This window comes from Haliaeetus albicilla, chromosome 12 (genome assembly GCF_947461875.1).
Source record: "Haliaeetus albicilla chromosome 12, bHalAlb1.1, whole genome shotgun sequence".
Taxonomy (NCBI): domain Eukaryota; kingdom Metazoa; phylum Chordata; class Aves; order Accipitriformes; family Accipitridae; genus Haliaeetus; species Haliaeetus albicilla.
This window is the reverse complement of record NC_091494.1, coordinates 20,039,243-20,061,585: the sequence shown is the minus strand read 5'-3', so window position 1 is coordinate 20,061,585 and position 22,343 is coordinate 20,039,243. Positions and strand designations below refer to the sequence as shown.

At 53.9% G+C, this 22,343-nt stretch overlaps 1 protein-coding gene across 1 annotated transcript; it reads left to right on the top strand.

Moving 5' to 3' along the window:
* Window positions 1-641: 641 nt before the first annotated feature.
* AEN (apoptosis enhancing nuclease) lies at window positions 642-3,613 on the top strand. The gene is made up of 4 exons (XM_069798461.1): window positions 642-730; window positions 1,197-1,873; window positions 2,175-2,375; window positions 2,751-3,613. The coding sequence occupies exons 2-4, from the start codon at window positions 1,199-1,201 to the stop codon at window positions 2,952-2,954; spliced, it is 1,080 nt and encodes a 359-aa protein (XP_069654562.1). The 5' UTR covers window positions 642-730; window positions 1,197-1,198; the 3' UTR covers window positions 2,955-3,613.
* Window positions 3,614-22,343: the final 18,730 nt, after the last annotated feature.

The following is a 22,343-nucleotide window of genomic DNA, read 5'->3' as shown; positions in this document are numbered from 1 at the left end:
GTTGCTTTCGTGAGCATCGAGAGCGAAACAACGAGAGGCCGGTCTGAAACCCTATCTGCACCCGTGCCCTAGCCAGACCTGCCCCCCACAACCCTGGGGAGCACCACGAGAGAGCCTGGAGGATGCCAACCCCATGCTGCAGTGCCTCATTCCACCCTGCAAGAGTGGACCTGCCCCAGCCAGCAGCCCGAGGGTCCCTGGCAGGAGAAGGGATACCCACAGGGTCAGCACGGCACCCCAGCAAATGCACAGCAAAACTGCAGCATATTGGTGCTGGGCTAAGCTCCAGGGCATGGGGCTGGGTACCCTGGTGTGCATCCGCACCACAAACCCATCACCCAGAAAGGGTCCCTTCCCACCAGGGCCAGAGGTGGCACAGACTAGAAGCCCTGAGCAGCACCCAGGTCTGGGATGCAAGCACCAGATGTACTGCTCCAGGGTCCCATGGCAGCACCAGCACCTCTCGCTTGCCGAAAGGACATTATTACTATTATTAGCATCATCACCCCCCCCCCGCGCTATAGCCGAGGCGCCTTATAGGGAGACGGCGGCAAGCCCGCTCTACGCTGCTGCTGTTGTGGGCACCGCCCCCTTTGCATGCAAATTGCTCCTCCCGCGCAGCCAATGGAGAGACAGGGGGCGTGACCACGGCGGGACTTGCCCGGGCATGTGAGCACGGCGGTTTCCGGGCAAGACACGTGGGAGCTGCGCCGGGTCCGGTCGGGCAGCGGTGGGTCTGGGGGCGACCGGGGGGGGGGGGATAATGGGGCGGGCAGGGGCCTGGGGTGGGTAATGGGGCGGTCGGGGGCTTGGGGTCGGGTAGCGGGGCCGGCAGGGGACTGGGGCCGGGAATGAGGCAGGGAGGGCCCGAGTAATGGGCAGGGAGGGCCCTAGGGGGTATGTAATGGGGTGGGCGGGGGGGGGCAGTGGGGTGGGCAGGGGGCTGCTGATCGGTAAGGGGGTGGGCAGGGTCCTGGGACCGGGAATGGGGCAGGCGGGGGCCGGGCAATGAGGGGGCAAGGGCGTGGGGACAGGGTGTGACAATGTGTCCGTGTCCCCCCTTCCCCTGCCCCGTAGCTCCTGCCCGCACCGCGCGAGTGGGGGTATGTCGGGGGTTGTGGGGTGTGGGGGCCCTTTTTGACAGGGGAGAATGGGGGCTACGTGGCACTTATGCCCTCCTGTGCCCACTCCAGCAGGGATGCCCCCTGGCAAAGGGCAGATGACCCCGCTGCTGCCCACCCCGAAGGCCTCCGCACCCACCCTGCAGGGCACCCATGGCCCTGCCGCGGGGGGCTGCGCTCAGCCCCTGGAGGGTCCCGGCTTGCCGCAGGGTCGCAGCAAGAAGAAGAGCCGCAAGCACCAGCGGTTCATGGAGCGCCGAGCGCTGCTGGAGCAGAAGGGGCTGCTGAGCCCCCGCAGGCGCCTGGGCAGCCAGGCCCCCGTGGCGGGACCGGAGACAGGCAGCACGCTCACCAAGGCGGATGGCACCATGGCACCGCGTTGTGGGAAGGTCACCAAGCCCAAACAGGTCGTCTCCCCATCCCTGTCCCCATCCGCCTCTCCGGACAGCATAGCTAGGCACCACTCTGTGCTGCTGTCACGGGGGAATGGCAGCTCCAAAGGGGTGCGGACGTCCTCCCCACTCCTGCGCCCAGGCAAGTACGTGGCCATCGACTGCGAGATGGTGGGCACCGGTCCTCAGGGCAGGCTGAGCGAGCTGGCGCGGTGCTCCGTGGTGAACTACGAGGGGGATGTCATCTACGACAAGTACGTCCAGCCTGAGCTCCCCATCGTGGACTACCGGACGCGCTGGAGTGGCATCACCAAGCAGCACATGAAGAGTGCAATTCCCTTCAAGGCTGCCCAGGCAGAGGTGAGGAAAGGGAGTAATAAAAAAAAAATTAAAAAAAAAAAAAAAAAAGGGCTGTGTGCTATATGCCAGACACAGATTGGGAGATTTGGTGGCTGGTGCTGAGCTGAGCTGAAGCAGAGACAAGCACAGCATGGGGAGCCTCTGAAGCTGTGCAGTGGGTTAGTTTTCTTGTTACTGCTCCCTTCTGGGAACCTAAAAACTACAACTGAAGGAACCGAATTTAACACAAAATGGTTTATTTTATGCTTAATTGGTGTTTCTTTTGATGCACTGCCTGTCTAACCTTTTCTGACGCTTCCAGATCCTGAAGATCTTGAAAGACAAGATTGTGGTAGGACACGCCGTTCACAATGACTTCCAAGCCCTGAAGTACTTCCACCCGAAAGACAGGACTCGAGACACCAGTCGGATCCCCATGCTGAACAAGAGGGCAGGGCTGCCGGGCAGGGCCAGCGTCTCACTCAAGAGCTTGGCCAGGCACCTCCTCCAGAAGAAGATCCAGGTAAGCACCAGGAACCTTGAGATGGGGAGCAGTTCCTGGGTTTGCTGTGAGCCTGTATGGTCAGCCTTGTCCTCCCACCTCCATGGGTGCTCTCTGTGAGATGGATATAAACCTTGTTGATCCTGTGCTCCCAGCTATGATCAAGCTGGGGGACCTTGATGGATCAAGCTGACATTTAAGCATCTCAGTAAAACAGGGACAGGACCTCTGCCCTCCAGAGAGTGCTCAAGAGATTCCTGCATCTCCTTGGCTGCATCAAACGTTTGCCATCTCCAAAACCCCCAGCACTTGTGTCCATCCAAGCAAGCAGACAACATGATCTGTGGGATTTTTGCTGCCCCCTTTATCTAGCAAGTCTTTTCCCCCTTTGCTCAGGTCGGCTGCAAAGGACACTCATCGGTGGAGGATGCTCAGACGGCCATGGAGCTGTATAGACTGGTGGAGGTGCAGTGGGAGACGGAGCTGGCCCGCAGCCTGCCCCCCCGGCCCCCCAGCCCCATCACAGACCCCACCGCAGACAGCAACCAGTACATGGATGACCAGTACTGGCCCACAGACCTGATGGCAAGCGGCCTGTGATGAGGGACGGCATCTCCGCCCCGTGTTCCAGGCCATCCTGGTGCCTTCAGCTATTAAAGGTGGAGGCGGCTGCTGACCTCCTTCCCCGGACTTGTGCCCCGTGGGCTCTGCCCAGCACCCAGTGCCACTGCAGGAGAAGTGCAGGGGAGTCGGACACCCCCAGCCCCCCTGGGGGATGGAGAAATGGTGACACTTGGACACCAGCAGTCTCCTGAAAACTCTGTTTGCAGCCTCTTGCTGTCGCACAGAAGTAAGCACTGTGGCTGCACCGTGTTCATCTGTCACTTGGTGCTCGGGGATGAGCAGGGTCCTGGTGTCAGCCTGGTGGAGCCCCCCGAGCATGCGACGGCTGCAGCGGTGGGCTGGGGCTGCCAGCGCACCTCCTATGCCCTCTGGGAAGGGGATATCCCCATGGTGGGCAAGTGGCAAGTCCTCCTGTGGAAGGACTGAGGTGTCTTGCTGATGCCCAAAGGCTGCAAACCATCTGGGGGCCAGTTAAACAACCAGTTTCCTCCTTACTTTCTTTGCACAGTGAAGCCTGAAAAGAAAGTCTGGGTCTAATCAGTGTCCAGCCTGGACAAGAGCATAGCATACACTTAATTTTAAACAGACTATTCACATAATTGTCCAATCCCGAATTAAAAATTGTTCTTGCTAAACCCTTGTGTATTTGCTGCATGATCTGATCTGGCAGCTTTCCAGGAGGGAGAGGGCAGCGATGAGGTTGGCAAATGGCTGCGCATGTACCATGCCATGCCCCAAGGCTTAAAACCCACCTGCAACCAGGAAAGGTGCTTTGAGTGGCCTGATAGTTGCTGGAGTAAGCTGTTCCTTGGGGTACGAGCTGGTCCCCTCTGCTATGGGGACATCCCAGTGAAGGCAGGAGGAGCAGGGGATGGGCTCAGCCAGAGCTCTGTGGTCCAGCGCTGCCAGCTGCTTGGAGAAATCCCAGTGCACGAGAGAAAGCATCCCAGCGTGTCACCTTCCAGCAGCTGGGCTGTCCCAGCTCGGGGAGCTCCCTGTGTTAAGGAGAGGCACTGCTGGGATTTGCCCACCCCACGTCAGCGTCCCCGCGCACGGGGTCTGGGGGTGAGAGCTGCCCCTGCTCTGCAGGGTGGGGATGACGCTGAGCTGCCGTGATGGTGTGGGGACGGGGTGATGCTCACCTGCCGTGGCTCTGCCCGCAGGCTGCTGCTCCGTGGGTGACGCACGTAGGTACCTGTGGCTGCGCAGATGGACCCCAGCTGGGTGTGGGAGCACCGGAGGGGGGCTTGGGGCTGGACACGCGGGGTTGCGCGCTTCCCCCGGGAACTGAACAGCCATGGTTATAGAAAATGGATATTTTTTTGCCTCGAGGCTGAGACCGCCCCTTTAGGCCAGGGGTCCCCCAGTCCTGCTGCCCGGCCTGGGAGAGGGGGGGCGGCAGGAGGGGGCCGGAGGGCTTTCGGGAGCCCAGCCGCAGCACCGCGCGGGTACGGCAGCCAGCTCTGAAGCGGAGTCCGCGTCGCCCGCCGCCGGGCTAGACCGGCCCCAGGCGTTTCCCGGCGGCCAGGGGGAGGGCAGGAGAGCTCAGCCCCGGCCTTGGGAAGCGGCCCGGGGAGCCGGGTGACGCAGGCACACCTGACGCACGCACCGGTGCCATTACGAGACGCATCTCGCTCTTCCCATCTTAACTCCTCCCTGCCCGGCGGAGGAAGCCGGGGACAGCTCAGAAACGCTTCGAAACACGCCGGGCGTGTCTAAAAAGCTCTGCCTTCCCGGTGGCCCAAGCACAACCGTCCTTCAACAGAAATCGTAATAACCTGGGCCGCTCCGTGAGCTCGTGGTCTAGGCGCCTTCCACCGTCCCGGCAGGAAACGTGGCCCCGCGGTAGGTCTTTAAATTCTGCCCGTGCCAGTTTGTCCCAGGCGCGCTCCTGATGCGGCAAGCTGGAAGCCACGGCCGGCGCCACCCTCCGTGCGAGCCCCGGGTGCAGCTCAGCGGAGCCCCGGCGCGATGCCGTGCGATGCCAGCAGGACCTGGCGGGAGGGACCTGAACCCCGCGGGGACACCCGGCGGGGTGCAGGAGGAGCACGGCCGGCACAGGTTTTGCTCTTGTTCCCTCCCCTCTGCCATTTCCACCTCCCCCGGGGTGGTAGGAGGGAGGCAAAGCTGTAGGAAAGGTGAAAGCTCCGCGGGTCGGCAGACCCGCCGTCGGAAGGTGGTGGCATCCCAAAGCCGACACAGCGGAGCTGTCTGCGGCTCCCGGGAAAGCAGACCCGGAGGAAGGGCGCAGCGGAGGGATGCTTTGCTCGTGGCCATAAAACCTGGGCCGTATAACTGCATCCCCTCAGGGGGTACGTGGGTTCGTGGGGAGCTTGCGTGGGGCACCCAACGGCTCCCGGCTTGTTTGTCCACCTGAGCCCCCCACCTTGTTGTCCCCCTGGCCCACCGCCTCGCCACCCCACAGCATTGACTTCCCTAAGCCATGTGATGGCTCGATGTGAGACACGGGTGTGTTGGGGTGAGGCTGGAGAAAGCTCCAAAAGGAGGTGAAAGGCCACGAGGCTTTATCAGCCTGTGACTCAGGCTGCCTTGCCGTCAGCCAGTGGCGAGGGGAAGGCATAATTAAGGAAAAAAAACCCTAAAACCCCACATTTCTGAAGTCTTGACCATCCAAACACTTTAGTGAGACCCACTTCCAAAAGTAAGCCTGGGCTGGGCTCCAGGCAAGGGACAGATTTCTCTAAGCACTCCTCCCTGTTATCCAGGGCAGCTTTTTCCCTGCCTGCCCACTCACACAGCTGCCTGCCTGCCCTCCTGGCAGCACAGCCCCAGGCTTGCACAGTGGCATGAGGTGCTGGGAAAGTCCTAGGCTGCTTCTGAGATCTTGTCCCCATTGCCACCACACTGATTTAACCCTCCTGCTGAAATACCCCCCTGCTTTGGGGGCAAATTTGAAGGCAGCCAAAGGCTGGCTGCTCTTTGGTACTCACATGCCCCGCAAACTTTGCTTCTATGCCATGATCTCCAGCTCTTGAGGAAGCTGAGAAACAAATTGGGGGGAGGGGGTCAATCCCCATTTATGTCAGATTTGAAGGGCTGGAAAGAAAACCCTAACATTGTGCACTGCAGCCCCTCAGCCCCCCCGAGGCAGGGTTGCTTATGAGCAAACCCCACCATGGGTGATGAGGAGTGGTGGCAATCCGCTCCCTGCAGCTGAAGCAATGTTTGCTCTGAATAATCTGAATGGCAGCATTCGTCCTGTTTGCACCCAGTGAACCCTTCAAGAGCTAATCAGGCTTTTCACAGGTGTTTGTGAATATTCACCTACATGCCAGGGAGTCGCTATGGCTGAAAGCAGCCAACTTTTGCTCTGGTTCATCACTCGAGCAGCCTGCTGGTGCTTATGCTGGGATGCTAAGCATCTTTAGGCAGGCTGAGCATCTTTAGGTGGGTGAAGAAGAGCTGGGCTGGCTCACCATTTACGCTAAATTTCATGATAATTGAAGAATCTGCAGAAAACTCGGCCCTTATCTCAACGACCTGGAATAATGATTAACCCAAACCCATGAATCCAGCAATGGGCTTTTTTATCAGAGGGAAAACATTGTCAAATGAGGTTTTTCCAGCCAGCTGCGAGAGCAGGTAACTGATAAGCCAGTCATTGGAGTGGGGCTGAGCCAATGGGAGCCGATGGCGACGGCTTTTACTTCTGTCTAGCAACAGCTTCTCCTTGAGCAGCAGACAGCAATTCAACGCTTTCCCTTGGTTTTATTGAGCCCCCCCACTACCCCCTGCCACATGGAGGTTTTCATGGGGGACACTAAGAAGCCAAGTTTTGCGTAGATGTCCACGGTTTTCTGTGTGTTTTGATGTCTATTCCTATCTCACATGGTGAAAGCTTTGCAGCTGTAGAAGTGGATGCATGCACCCATCCTGCTCTCACCCCAGGCTCTGCTTGTACCCTGCCTTGCCCATGCACCCAGGAGTCTGCTTGTGCTGCGTGGGTGTCAGACACCCATAGGATGCTTGAAATAGCACCATAGCAGAACATCAGCTGTACCAGGAGACCCTGTGCCAGGGATGTGTCTGACCCTTCCGCCCTGCATCACCAGCACCTGGCTGTGGTCCAGCACCTCTCCCAGCTGCCAGGGACTGTTTGCGTGGGGACCATGGCTGGGAGCAGCATCCCCTGATCAAACACCTGGTTTGATTTGATGCTGGCTCTTGTTATTATGGTACATGTGGTTGCAGTGCCACGTAAGCCCCAAATGTCTTGGGGTGGAGCAATGCCAGTACCTAATAACAGCCTGGAGCAAGGCCCTAACCTGGGGCAGTCTGTCCCCTCTCACTGTGGGGCCACAGAGGGACGACTTGCCCTGTTTGCAGGCAGAGAGCAGAGGCTCCGCTTGGGTGACTCACCAGAGACCAAACCAGTCGCAATGGAGGGAGGAACGGGTCTCCCTGCGCCCCCACCCCATCAGTACCCCACCCACCATCACCCCTCTTCTCTACTCCCTGAGCGTAAATTAGAAGGCAGAAAACTCACAGCCAGCTATAAATTAAAATCTCAGGAGCCTTAATAACCTGCTTGGCTGGAAGAAGTGAATAGGTGTGATGTGGAAATGAATAGGCACATCTGGCAGCTGCTCAGCACTTGGGCTGCAGGAGGGGTGTGCGTGTGCATGTGTGCATGTGCATGTCCGACCCGCCAGCACAGCCTCCCGGATTGGCTGTAAAACCCCTTCCCGACCAATGCTAGGGACCAGGGTGGCCTAGCAACAGCCTTTCCCTAATGAAAAACAAGCCACTTAACCATCATGACTGTCTGCAGATGAGAGGAAAAGGCACAATTCTTGGCACGCTCCATCCTCCCCAGGGAGCTGGGCCCAAAGGGGCTGCAAAGACTGCACTGGAGGGGCTGGGGTGGCCCAGCCTGAGTCCCCCTCGGTCCCTGCTCCATGGCTGCATTGAGTGCACAGGAAGGGTTTGCTGCAGGCACAATACAAGGAAGCCCCCAGGGGAGAAACTCCCTCCTGCTCAGCCGTGACTCCATCCCCCTGTGCAGACACAGCATGGCAAGGGGAGCCCTGCCGCAGGTACCCCACAGCCCTGCACCCATGGGGTAAGCTGGGGACTGGATGCCAAGTAGCCACGGGGACCATGAGCTGCTGAAAATGCCACCTTTAAGGCAGGAGGGGTTTGTAGGGTGCGGTGCTGGGAGCATGTGGGGCCCTCCCCAGCACTGCCAGGTAAAGGAGGAGCTGAGGGGTTGGTCACCTCTGTGGTCTTGCTCAGAGATGTCACTTTTCCTTGTTCCTGCCCTGGGATTCTCTCCTCCAACGGCCTCCCAGGGCAAGGGCTCTGAGGAGAGTAGGGTCGGACACGTGAGCGTAAGCCCATGCCTTAGCGATAGCCTCTCAGCGAGCCAGATCACAAAATAATTGCTGATCTTACATCTGGGGGACCAGGGGCTGGCCCCGGGGTCAGTGGGTATGAGGACACATTGCAGGAGGCAGGCTGGGAACTGGGGACAATGGCAGAGGATATTGAGGCACAGCATCGCTTTTGGGCTGCAGAAATGCCTCTTCCCTGGAGAACAGCAAGCCGCAGGTCATGCAAGCTTGCATTGCATGCAAGGCGTGCATTTCCCAGTAAGGCAATGTGGGGAGAGGACCCAGCTCAGCCCACCTGGCACTGGGAGCAGCAGCAGTGTGGCATGGCATTTCCTTCATCCCAAGTTGCTGCATTGTCTCAGGGACTTTAAGCTCTGCACCAAACCTCTCATCTTTCAGCCTGCTTTTCCCCTACCAGCTCATCCTGGGGGTGATGGGGAGATGTTAGAGCACTTACAGTGGGTTTTAAATTTTCTTATTCAAAAGGGAAGTTTCAGCTCAGCTGAAAGCACAGCCCATGCATCCAGCTCAGACCTGCCCCACAACAGAGCTGCCTGCACCACTCTGCTTCCGCTCCCCCCCCGCAAAGCATTAGAAATAGCCCCCAGCAACCCCCCCCCCAAAAAAAAAAAGAGAACAAAATAACATCATCTCTCCAATGCCACCTGACTGGGGCAGAGCAGCAAGTGTGGGATGGATGGATGGAGCATGGTGAAGGCTCTTCTTTGAGGGAACATGATGGAGAAAATTAAAACGTAAATTGAGTGGGGGGAAGCACAAAACGTAACTCTCCGCTCCTCTGGACTGACCCCCAGGGGAGCTCCCCCTGGTTTTCACTCCGTTTCTGCCCATTCCAGGTTTGTGCAGTCCCGGCTGTTCACTAGGTGGTGCCCTCGGGCTGTTGGTTTCTGAGTTGGCCCCTTGCAGGCTGGGGATGGGGCTCTGCCCCGGGTTTCCAAGGTATATTTTAGGCAGGTCACAAGCACAAAAGGAGCATGAAAGCCACTTGCATCACTCAATTAAATCCCTGCGTGTTTTGGGAGCCTCGGGGTCTGGGTCCGGTAATGCACTGCAAGCACTTGTCTCTCTCCCGTATCCTGGGTCTATCTGAATCCCTCAGTATTTTATTTTTCTACCACTGTGAAGGAGGTTTACATCCCTAAGACAGGAAGAGAAGATGGGATGGGCAAAGAGGCAGTTCCATGGTGAATGCATTTGAATAAAATAGCAAGTAACCATCTACAACCATCACCAGAAAACCTTGTACAGCCATAGTTCTGCACCTCCAGCGCGGGGGGGGGGGGGAAGAGAAGGAAGACAAGCTAATACACATTAGTGTTACTAAGAGGGTATTTATTCATTTAGAAATGTAAATCAATGGGCACGAAGCAACATTAGCTGTCTCCATTAGGGAGGAGCCCTGCCGTGGAACAGGAGGTTGCGATGGGACAGGGATGCAGGGCATCTGCGGGGCCACCCATGGATGCAGGGCAGGAATAGCCAGGACTGCTGCAGGTCAGCACCGGGGTCTGTTTGCTGTCCTGGGAGGTCACTGTTTGCTTTTGGCCTTCACCTGGCCAGGATGGAGACTCTTTCCCTTTTATTAGTAACCACTCCTGCCTTTATAAGATGGGGATCCCAGCTGTTAGTGGCAACTTCCAGGGGCCAAGTCACACAAGGCCACTCTGTGGTGGCACTGTAGGACATGCTGGCATCCCCCTTCATCTTCTGGTCTCTTAAAATAGCAGAATGATGGAAAAGATCAAAGCCAGAGCTACACAGAGCAATATTTGTTGTCATTTTAAGATGGCATTAATATGCAGTTCTGGGTGAAAAAGTTGCTCCAGAAATGGTTTCTTGTTGCTGCTCATCTCTGCCCTGCCTCAGGTAAACCCTGAGTCCTGCCCATGCATAGGGACTCACACTGTTCCAGGTCCTGCAGAGCTATCCAGATGTCAGGGTCTGAGCCACAAAGGCCAGAGTCTGCTCCTATTTTTTTATTGTTATTTTCATATTTTCTTTTTTAATTTTTTTTTTTTTTGGATACTGGGCAGATTGAGCTGGAAATAACATGGGAGAAATTATCTTTGCCTTCAGCATAAGCAGCCCAAATGTCCTGGAAGGAGACACCTTGCCGATGAGCCTCAAGGAGCTAATGTCAGCACAAGGCAGGAATGGTCCTCATGGCCTCTGGTATCATTGGCTCCAATAAAAAGACGTAAAAGAGGGCAAAATGGCACTGAGAGGCCTCCACAGCATCTCTCATTTGGGGGACAAATGTGGAGAATGAGGGCATGACCACAACAACTGCCTACAGAGCCTGCTTTTGATCTTCCAGGTCTCCCTCATTGGAGGAAATCTTGGTCAAGCCAACCCATTAAATTGGGAATTCAATCCCAGATACCTCCGTGGGGGTGCTCTTCAACGACTGACTGATGCTCCTGCCTCAGACAGACACAGGTTCAGCCCGCCTCTAGGAATGGCACCTTCCTCCCCACTGAATCCCACCCCCAGAAACCTTCACCTCTGGGCAGGAGACAGACCTGCCCCTTCATGCCTGGGGACCCAACAATCCACTGCCTTCAACACTGCACATAAAAACCTATGTTTAGCACCTAAGTCCAGTGTCAGGAAAAACCCTGCAGTAAAGATACACACCCTTGTCATCTCTATAATTTACTTTTGTGTAAGTTCAGAATATCCCCTTATGAAGGAGTTGTTTTTGTAGGCCATGTTACATTGAACATGAATGTGTTTTCCATGTTTACTTGTAGATCAGGAGAGCAAACTTGCGACAGGGAACCAAGTCTCTACCTGCATGCTCAAACAGGTGAATTTTTCGTTAAGAGACCACAAAAATTGTTAAAGGTGTCTGGTTTTGACCCATTTCAGCTGGTTTCCAAAGTCCACAAAGAATTTGACTGAGAATAAATCCATTAATTCATCTTCTGATGAAGGAATATGGGCACAAAGATAAGAGGGGAGCATCCAGAAAGCTGTCACCTCCTCTGTCCCTGAGCCTCCCCTGCTTCAGGCTGTCCTGCACACGTGCTAGCCGGGATGAAGTGGGCTAAACCCAAGCCCCAGTTTGCATCCCTGGGGCACAGTCCCTTCTGTGGCTCTCCCTGCTGTGCCGCAGCACTGGTGCCCTCACCGAGAGGCTGACCAGGGACTGCAGCCAAGTCCAGCTGGGGCTGACCACTGCCGCTTGTCCCAGGTGGTGGGAAACACTTGGCACAGGTAGGCTCTGTCTCCTCTCAAAGCTCCTTTGTTGGCACCAGGCAAGTGCAGAGCCCCCCCGGGAGGGGACAGGGGCAGTAGGAATGGGGAGAGAGAAAGATGAAGCAGCTGATGGGAAACGGGTTTAAGAGGAGAGAGTTCTCCCTTGGACTTGCCTCTAAATGCATCCTCCATCTCAGACCACCACCGACTCCCCAAAGGGACCCATTTCACCTCCTGACAGCTCCGTGCACTGGAATTGCCGCAGCAGGAACCCCTGGGGCTTTGCCGGGCTCCGGCCAGGGGCTTTGGCACAGGCTCACCCCTCGCCAGGAGTGGGCACCAGGTATGAAAGCAGGGGGACAAACAGCCGTCCTCCAGCCCCCCAACAGCCTTCACAGGCAGGATCAGGATCAATGCTGGCTGCCTGCATCCCCTGAGGCTGGAAAACACCGGTGCCAGGACCAAGACACTACGCGTGTGTGCACCTACTTGGCCTGTCTCTCCATCCCCAGGAGCGGGGCTGACCCGCTCGGCAGATCCCGATAACGGGCCGTTTTGAGCAACAGCCTTATGAAACTGCCTTTCACGGGCAGCACAGAGGATGGTTGTTCCCAGGGCCAAAGCTCCCTCTCCCCTGCTCCTGCCACGGGATGCTCGGCTGCTCAAAACCCACGGAGACCGTGGCGAAGGAGGAGACGTGGGAAGGGGGATTTATGGCTTGCTGCGAGGCAAGCCGGGCGGCAGGAGGAGCCGTGCTGAGGCAGGGGTTTTGGGGGAGAAGGCGGCATCAAGGCAGGGCTGTAGCCGGCTGACGCCAGCCCTGCTCTGCGGCCTGAGACCCTTCCAAGGCGCCGGCCGAGGTACACATGTTCCCATTGTGCATCTTGGGAGCCTTCTCGGAAAACTCCAGCAGCTTCGTTCCTCAAGCTGCCTTTTTAGCTCCAGCTTTTGGGTTTGTTTTTTTTTGTGTGTTTTTTTTTTTTTTTGTAAAATCATATATATACGTTTGGAAGAAAGCCTTCTTGCTGCTGCATTTCTTTGCCTTGTGCCAACCCCCACAGCGTTTTAAGAGCTCCCTCCCCACTTTGTGTGTCTCCCCCCTCCTCCTGCCTGAATGATCGTCACCGTCCAAGGGGTTGGCACTATTAGGCTCCAGTGCAAAGCAACCAATGCCAACCACAGCCTGTTTTTTATTGCAGGGGCTGGTTAGCAGTGTAAAGCGGACAGGGTGGAAAGGCAGGCTGTGCACCAGGGATCCTGCAAACTGGTTCTGCTTCGGCACTGCCAGGCATTTGATGTTAGAAGTGCACATGACCCCATCGCTGCTCCCCAACTCAATTTTCCCACCACCAGAACAAGAAGCATCACACTGGGGAGAAGAGAGGTTTGCAAACCACTTAGAGATCCTCTGTTACAGGGCTTTTATTTCCCCCCCCTGCTTCCTATGGGGAAAAGCAGCTAAGCAGAGACAAGAAGCAAGACGTGCGAGGGGAATGTTAGATCAGTCCTCAGACGCAGCAGGAGACGCAGCTTTGAAAAACCAAGCTGAGAATGGAGCTAAAAAAAAAAAATGATTGAAGGATTTTGGGAAGAATCAGCCTCTTAGAGCAGGATCAGGGCCAGGAGCCAGAGCTCCAAGGTGCCTATCCCTACCTCTAGCTCCAACTTCATGGTGTGCTTCATCCCTGCAGGGAAAGGGACTGACCAAAGCCTTGGGTTGAACCTGGGTGTGAGCAGAGAGGATGATAAAACCCTGTTTTGGGACCTGCTCTGCTCCTGCATCTCACCCTGCCCTTGCTTAGAAATCATTTTGGCGAAGCTGCAGAGCACTGCTGGTTGCCTGTGGCTGAGGTTCCCAATTAGCCTCCAGGTCCAAATGCAATGGGAGGGCAAGGAGAAAGCCCTGCAGTGCTCTCAAACCCTCATCCTGGCCTGAATCCTCCCTGAAGTACAACATCTTTAAGGTTAACACTGGATCCAGGTGTAATTTAGCTAGGAAGTATAGCTTAGGAGAGGGGAAATTACCCCATCTCTCCTGGCCAGCACTAGCAGCTTATGGAGAAAAAGGCAATAAATGAGAATCAACTTCCAAAAAGAAACAAAAAAGCAACACTGCTTAGAGCCAGAAAGCAACTGAAAGGGCACATTTGTAACAGGAAAGAAGTTTACAGCCCACTAGCAGCAAGAAAAGCCATGGCTTTTAAAGGGAGCAGGGGCAGAGAGCATCTGTCTTTCAAAACAATCAGGAAAGGAAATCTGAAAAGCAAACACAGCTCTCAGACATTAAAGAAAAGGCAGCAGCCGGTGGAAGTCATCCTCGGATCATGATGGCATCCAGAGCAGGGAGCACATCAGGAGGCACGCCAGCAGCAGGGTGACAGGCAGGGCTGGCAGTGGGAGGGAAGACAGGGCTTCCGCGAGCCCTTTGCTGGCGACAGACTGCCTTGGGAAACTCCAGGCCAGAGGGTTTTAATCTGCTCCTGCAGATAGGCTCTTCCTTATCACCTTCCTTCTCCAGGCACAAGGCTCTCAGGGCTTGTGAGCCAGAACCTCCCCCCACTCTGTTGGTGGCAAGTGGAAGAGGGCAGCTTGGGGCGGGCATCAATATGGTGCTGATTTCATGCTGCTTTGCTTCCTATGCTCCCTAAAAGGCATGGAGCAAAACTGTGGGTAGCGCCCAGCCAGCCCCCTGCAGCCAAGCCCCCCATCCTTGAGCCCACTGGGGCACCAAGCCGTAAGCACAACCCAGACCAGTGTCCGCTGCTCTCCAGCATAGGAACCTGGGTCTTACGGAGCCTGCAAGTTGCATTTAAATTACCCAAAGTGTAACCTCCACCCCACCAGGTCCATCTTCGAGGTCTCAGTGCCCACCAGGAGCTGTGGCCCATCCACCTTCCCCTTCTGATGTGCACCCCAGACACAGAGCGTGGGCGCAGCAAGGTGCTCAGGAAAGAGGTTTCAAAGGCTACCTTGCTAAATAGGGAGTCACTTAAGCAAGACAGGAAGGCAGGGAGAGCTCCACGCGACAGCTTTGATATGTCAGATCTGAGAAACTGAGAAGCACCTGTAGGATTAGGGAGCCAAGCAGAAGCTTTGAGAGCACCCTCACCCCTAAATGATGAATAGGAGCCATCTCCCTTCCTCTGACACCTACTTCCCTTCTGAAGTCTTGGCTTTTATCCTAAAAAGCTAACAGTTTTAAAGAGAAACATAGAGAGAAGGAAGCATCTTCCAGCAAAGAGTAGGTGAGCATGCACATCCTACTGCTGTTCATTAAAAGTAGCTAATAATCTCATTTTTTTTCCAGCTCAGATAAAGCACTGTGTATTAGTAGATAAGAGGCTTACATACCCAGGAGGCCCAATTAATGTTCTTAGTTCACACGGCCTCAGGTAGAAGGCATTGCTGACCCTAGGCTGCAGCTACTAACTGTTTAAGAAATAGCTTTCTTTTAAGTCCTTATAATCCAAAGGCTTTTATTTTTAGGTATTCCTAGTACTCCTCATCTCCACAGCACTTCAGCACAATTTTCTCTGACTCTACAGGTACTGCTGGCTGCACACCAGCAGCTTAACAAAAATTATTTCTCTTCTTTCCCCATCACCTAAACCCTTACACACACACACAAAAGAAAAAAAAAAAAAAAAAGGCCCTTGATGAACCCAGTCTTATATAGCCCCGCTGCTGAGCTAGGCAGGCTTAGGTGTGCTGGTGTGAAGAGCTGCACTGACTCACCTGTAGCGTCTGTCCTATATAAAGTAGGACCTGCCTTTAGTGCTGTTTTAAGTGAGCATGTGAGAGCCCAGGGTGCTTGGAGGAGGGATGGGTTGTTTTCCTCATCTGAGCCTGCTAGTCAGGCTTCTTCATTCTCAGTTAGTTTTAGCTATTTACTCTTCTGTAGGCTTACCAAAGAAAAAGTACTTGGGAATCTATTTTTCTTCTGGAAAAATGGTGAGTATTTGAGCTGGGAATGTGTTTTCTAAGGGATGTGCTGGGGTGTTACTCCCAAGAAGTTTCTCTGTCTTTCAGAGGTGGCTTTTAGGCTGCACCCTGTGCAAACACCCTATGCTGGGGTGTCAGCAGGTCCTGCAGCTACTTAGTGCTTTTTTCATCACTTACTGACTGCAGCAGCAGGGTTTGGGACTGTCTCTTTTCTAGGGCTGATCAAAGGAGCAAGGTGTCCTTCACTGCTGAAGCCAGAAGGACGGTTGTAGCAAAATAACCTAGAGATGCTCTTGAGCTGCTGCGGTATGGTCATGAGGGAGAGCTGTGCTATAGAAGTACTGATGATAACATGGATGTACCACTAGTACTGAGAGCTATAGATGCTCAGAGGCACATCTAGGGCACAGCTGCTATGAGCAGGATAGCCATGGATCATGGGAATAGTAAGGATCAGCAGAGCTGGACAGGGCTGTGGTCATGGCTGAGGTTTGCTGTGTGCCACCCTGTATCCTTGGAGACTTCCTCCTGCTCTTATGTCTTTGCATCAATGGGTGTCAGAGCATCCTAAATATTTACAGGGTGAGGCAAATAGCCTAAGTGGGGGATGCTGTGCAGATGTGGTCAGGAAGCACAGCAGTGGTAAGCAGGGGGTTCTGCTGCCTCCATGGGATAGGGGCATAGCTGAAGATCTGCCAGCAGCTGTAGCCCACCCCTCATTGCTACTGGCATTGCCCAGAGCACTGGCTGTGCCCTGGCCATGTAACACCAGTGCCTGCCTCTTTCTTCCCTCTGCTTGGGTTGGGGCTGTACCCTGACCCAGCCTTCCAGGCTTTGGTCCCTTCTGGCATCATTGGTGACCACATGTGAGGGTGAGTTTCAGATACAAATGCTTTCAATTCCCAGCCCTATGCTCCCCCACCAACCCACCCCACCTTGGAGCTGCTCTTACTCATAAGTGGGTGAACCTGGCATAGAAGTATGCAAGTGCTGAGATAAACACTGTGTTTCATCCCAAGGTGAGGTGCAGACTGTCCCTGTGCTCCTGGACACACTGTCCTCCCAGGCTCATCCTGTGTATCTAAGCTGATCACTATTTCTCAAGCCAGCACACATCCTTCCCCTCTTGCCCAGCTCAGCCCTCCTCTGGGACTGCATGGTGTCTGCAAAAGACAATGTGGGCTGAGCTCTGCTGGCTATCGTGGCAGGGAGGCTTCAACAGCATCTGCACTAAATGGGCTAGAGAAGATTAAGTGCTCTCTCTGCTCCTGAAAGGCCCATTTAATTCACTTTCACCCTCCTTTCCCCCTCCTCCAGACCTCCCTGGCATCCAGGACACAGGGACTTTTATTACACCACTGAAAACCCTGAAGGGGACTGATCTTTCTTTTTTTTTTTTTTTCCCTGTTCCACCCCTTAGAGAAATGTCTCCTCTAACGGGCCACCAAGCTTACGTGCCTGCTGTCATGCACAGGCAGCTCTGGCCCCAGGACAGCCTGCCAGTGGATTTGCTCGGCCAGCATCTGCTTCGGGCTCGGATGATCCCAAGAGCAAGATTTAAAGTTTGGCAGTGGGGAGGGCTCTGAGAAAGGATGTGTTATCAGCCAGGGAGAAAGATTGCCTCTTGCTGTTTGGTCCCCTTCAGTGTTTCAGAGGGACCTGGTAGAAGCCCTGAGGTGCTGGCAGGGTGGCAATAAGATGGGCAGGAGGCTGCAGCTGGCACCAGGATGGCGCCAGCCTAGCCTTGGCCTTTCCTCTTCTGTTTCTTTCTCTGCTAGGCTATCAGCTTGCTTCTTGCCGACCCTTTGCACTGAGCACCTGTGGCAGGGCAGAGCTGCTGGATGAAATAGTTGAAATTCCAGAAATGCCTGAAATTAATTCAGCTTGCTTGGTTTGTGCTGGGGATGCCAAAACCCACTTTACTCTGGGTTTGTCCTCCTGGAAATGAGCTTTCCTCTGCATCGCACAGGGGCTGGTGATGCAGTGGGGCTGGTTTTTTTCTTAGGGGGGAAAAGCAGGCTGTGGGGAATGCGAGGTATCATGGGCTTTGCATACATGTGCCTTCCTCCAGCTCAGCTCAGGACAGAGTTTGCTGTCTCCATGGGGCCAAGCTCTCCCTGGTCTAACAGCCCTAGCAGGAACACAAGTGGGACTACTTTGGCCTGCAAAGCAGCAGTCACAGCTCAGCACTAGGTAACTCACCAGCTGCAGGTGCCTGAGTTTAACTGGAAAGGGGCTAGATTCCCCACTAGAGCAGACAGCTGCAAAATGGACTGGCTGTTAGATACTTAACTAAAACCTCTCTGGACTTGCCTCATTAAAACAACCTGGGAATCAAAGGCTTTCTCTTAAGAGAGGCAGAAACAGGGAAAGGTGTATCTGCCTGTTTGGTGACCTCCCCATCCCAGACAGGCTTCCCTCTATTTGCTGGCCTTTACCAGGAGGGTTTTGGATTAATCCTGCACCCTGTGCCTGACTTTGAGATTCTGCTTTGTGTCCAGTGCCCCTCCAGCTGTCTTGAGAGACACAGTGCAGTGATATAAAAGTGACAGCAACTCTGCACTGCTCTCATCGCAGCTTCTGCAGTGTGGGAGGGCATCTGTGGAGACACACTGCTGCCACTGCCTTCCAGCCCTATTCTCAGCCCTTCAGGTTAAGCCAAGATTGTGTCCTTGCAGAAGTCCATGGCAAAACTCCAGCTGAGCTAACAGGTCTCGAGTTTCTTATTCGGAAATCTTGCTGAAAGTACAGTAATAAAAACAGTATTTCTGAAAAAAAAATCAAATGCCAGCAAGAATAGTATTTTCTCCTAAAGATGCGCCAATAATGAGAAAATCCTCAGTCAATAAACAGCATAAGAAATTCTAAGCTTCTAGAAATCAGGTGGGGCTGTCTCCAATTAGCCTGTTACCATGCGAATGCAGCACATCTGGATTTTCTTTTGTTGCTCTGACATTTCTTTTCCAATGGACATAAATGTCCAACATGTCTTTTTTTTTTTTTCTCTAAGACAGTCCCGCCTTTCCCAGCACTCAGTCCTCTGGCAGTTGTGCATCCCTACTGTAAGCGGGTGAGGTGCCAGCCTGCGCTGCTGGGCTCTGGAGAGAGAGTTTATCCCAGGGAAGGTCTGGCAGGTGAATTTGAGCTGCATAAGAAGAGCAATAGGCTTTGAAAATCTGAACCTGAAAGGGACATATGCACGTGCTGCTGCAAATCACCACCTTGCCAAAATACAGCCGCCCCTTCTCTTGCCAGCTGGAGTGTGCTGTTTTGGGTCAAAAGCAGCCCAGACACACTGGTGCTGTGGCACAGCAATGTTGACGCATTACCCTAAAGCAAGTCTTGCACCTCTCTGGTGATGGGGGTATATGGCATGTGTTCTGATCTCCATTGTAGGGGAAAAGCAAAGATGTGAGTAAGGCAGAGTGAAACAAGGCTTTCTGTTTCAAGACAACTGCAGGCTTTGAAGATCAAGAACTCTTCCATAAGACCCATGCTATGGGTTTACCCAAAGACTCCTGCAGACTCCTGGTTCTGCCATGGAGGTTGCAAAGGGGGCATTTTTCACCCACCACTCAAAAAGCTCTTGGGGGAAGATTCAGGCTATGAATAAGGGCAGAACTTCAGAACAACCTGGCACACCCACCATTTGGATAAGGCGTGTTGGCAAATACCTTCCCTTCACTCAATAGAAATGGGGAGCAACCTATCAGCCAGTGGGTTACTGAATACTTTTTCATTTTTCCCTTGTCCACTGCTTGAAAAAGCAACTCAGCTTTCTGCAAAGTGTGTGTTTATTTGAAATGAGTTCTTGAACTCCTTCCCTCCCTAGGTGTTGGACTGTAGGATGTCTGTGGTGTCAAAGCTGCATTGCTTGCTCTGACGGGACACAGGTCAAATTTCTTTCTCAATCTCTCACTCCAAACACCCTCTCCAATATTTGCTTAAAAAATCACTCTTTCCATGTCCATTCTGCCAGTAATTTCTCTTACTGGAATCTCTTGTAGTTCAAGTGCTGTCAAAAGAAGAAAAATTGCCCAAATAATCTTACTCCCTAGTGTTATCACACACTGCCTGCTCCATCCAGGATGTGCCCACAGTAAGGCAGAGCTAGAGTCACCAGTAATAATTACTATTATGGCGCTGCTAAAAGCCTTAAAAGGCATGGTGGTTATGGGCAGGAAAACCTGCAGCTAGCAACCAGGTCCAGTTTATGCAAACACAACCTGACTCACAAAAGCTGTAGTCAGACGAAGAGTTGAGAGCTCCTTCTGTCATCCCAGGACTCTTTCCGGCTTTTGCTGGGCTGGCTGAGCGCTGGGCTGAGCTGTAGCCCAGGCTGTACACTGTGCCAAAGCATGCTGTGTGCGTCCCAGCCATGCAAGCCCCTCTGTTTCCTTCCCTGAGGCTACCCCAAGTTTGTGTGCACACCACACATTCCTCTTGCCACTTAACCAGCTGCAGGACAACGAGTGGGGCTGAAACCTGAGCAGTGTTGACCACCATTAGGAGAGCAGGACAAGGAGAACCCTGAAAGATTGCTCTTCAAGTAGCGTGCTCATTTTCCAAGCATCAGTACACATGGAGAGGATGCTTCTCTTTCCACATCTGTTCCATCACGTCAGGGTTGGGGAAAGCAGGGGCATCTATGACTTCCCCTGGGCACAGTCCCTCAAGCCCATACCTTACCTGTTCACGCTGTCTGTAGCAGCAACATCCCTCCCAGTGTTCTGGCCATTCAGAAACAACCTGTGTCTGACCATGACTTATAAACAGATAAACCCCAGAGGAACCTGAGCTTCTTTTAACACCATAGTACACGCTGATGTTCTCCTGAGCAGCACCCGTGCCTAGAGGCATTGGACAACATATCCCGCAGTCATTATGTGACAGAGAGTTAATGTAGGATATGTGCTTGTGTCCTGGCCAGGCTGTCCTTCCTGCTCAAGACCAAGTACATCTTCTTCTTGCCCTGTCTTCTTGGGGAAGCAGAGGGAAGGCAGGTCTTCGAAACCAAGACTTCAGAAGAGTGTGTTCAGTTCACATGGCAGAGATGTAACTGCCTGGTGCTTGCAGCCTATGTCTGCAGAAGGGACGATCTTGCTGGGCTCCCTTCCTCCAGAGATCCCTGGTGCCTTGCATATTATCCTTGCTGCAAGGCACATTATCCTGGCAGTACCTTGTTCCTACCTCTTTTGCACATGTCTTTACCTTCCCCTCGTCTGGGGGCAGAGCTCTTGGCTGGGAGATCAGGGAAGGCAGCTACCAGCAGCAGCAGCAAGACTCCTGTGCCACCATGTGCAGAAAGCTGGAGGTCTCGGAGTAGGATATTTAGGCAAGTATTTGGTGGATAAATATTCCAGAGCCATTAACTGAGCAGGAGAGGAGCTGAATTTTGATATCCTAAAGCACATATCTCTGCTATTTGTCCTGCTGCTTCGCTGCCCATCTGTCCCACCCCAGGCAGCCAGGAGAGGCATGAAGTGCCGACCTCCGTGCGTGCGTGCAGCCATCAGAAGCTGTCAGCTGGTCACAGAGGTGTGGTTTTTTGCCGGTGAACTCCGTGAGCAGGGGTAAAAGGTAATGCCAAAGGCAGCGTTGCACCCAGAGCAGAGCCTCGCGCATACCGGCCTCCTGTGCCCCAGGGGCAGGTGATCTTGTCAGGGTCTGTGGTGTTTCCCCACGTGCTGCGTCATGCCAGAGGCTTCCAGTTCACGTACGTGAGGGGACAGCTACCGGGACTCTAAAACATACCACTGCCATCTTTCTCCCCAGACATCCTGGCTCCGTCCTCCGCAGGTTGCCATGGGAGCCACAGAGCTCTGCCAAAATTCGCACCTTATAAGAACTTCTGAGTGGAAACTCCGAATCTGTGCAATTTCCACACTTTCAGTGGCAACCTCTGCATCCTTCCCCCCCTTTTCCCAGTACTTTGTTATCCTACAGATCCACAGATTGGAAAGCCCCCCCTATTTCAATGCCCATGCCCTGCAGCTCTGCGCTGTGCCTGCCCCAGCACTCAATGGAGCCATTGATAGCAATCCCTGGTTTGCTTTGGCCTCTGGTTCAGCTTCTCAGAAACCCTGAAAAAGACAACAGCATTTCCCCAATGGATATCTAGGAATAAAGCATTTCAGGAGGGCTACATAGCCCTGGCCCTGCCTGAGAGGTGCAGCAGGACCCAGATGAAGATTTGACTCCATCTCCTCCCTGCTTCTCCTTAGCTCTCCCCAGAGATGTAGAGCAACGGCTTTCCCAACGCAGACATCACTTTCTCCATGCTGTGGGTACAGTGACCTTGCTGCTACTTATCTCCAGCTCAGGCCCTCCACCACTTGTTGGCCAGCTCAGGGACTGGTCTAATTTTGGGACTTTCTGCACGTGTTGTGGGACACCCCTATGTCCCCTCCTTCTTGCCCCTGGCATGCCCTGGAGCAAAGGCATGTCCAGCTGGTTCACAGGCTGATGCTTTTGGCTTTATGCTAATGGAAGGTTTTCCTCCACAAGGCAATTTTTTTCCTCCGGCCAGTCGCAACTAAAATCCAGTCCTCAACTTAGCAAGGACAGAGCAAAGATCTCTGTATGTGACTTGCGGGTTCTGGCTGGCAAATCTTAACATCATATATGGTTGTTGACTTTTCAGGTTTACAAATGTACAAGTCACACATTTTGTAGACCAGCTGGTGGGAGGTATTTTCTTTAAGCTCTTTGAAAGCCCCAGTGAAGAACAGTGAACATTTCTTATCCCCAGGCTACATACTTATTTTATCCTTAAATGTTCTTAGTGACTATTCACAGATTAAGTCTCTAATTTTCTTTAGGAGTAAAGGGCAAGATAGATTATAGA

Bases quoted from the DNA above. Each gene is read 5' to 3' on its own strand.
- AEN (XM_069798461.1), top strand. From the start codon at position 1,199: ATGCCCCCTGGCAAAGGGCAGATGACCCCGCTGCTGCCCACCCCGAAG. The intron at 1,874-2,174 runs GTGAGGAAAGGG...TGACGCTTCCAG, and splicing joins TCAAGGCTGCCCAGGCAGAG to ATCCTGAAGATCTTGAAAGA. The intron at 2,376-2,750 runs GTAAGCACCAGG...CCCTTTGCTCAG, and splicing joins TCCTCCAGAAGAAGATCCAG to GTCGGCTGCAAAGGACACTC.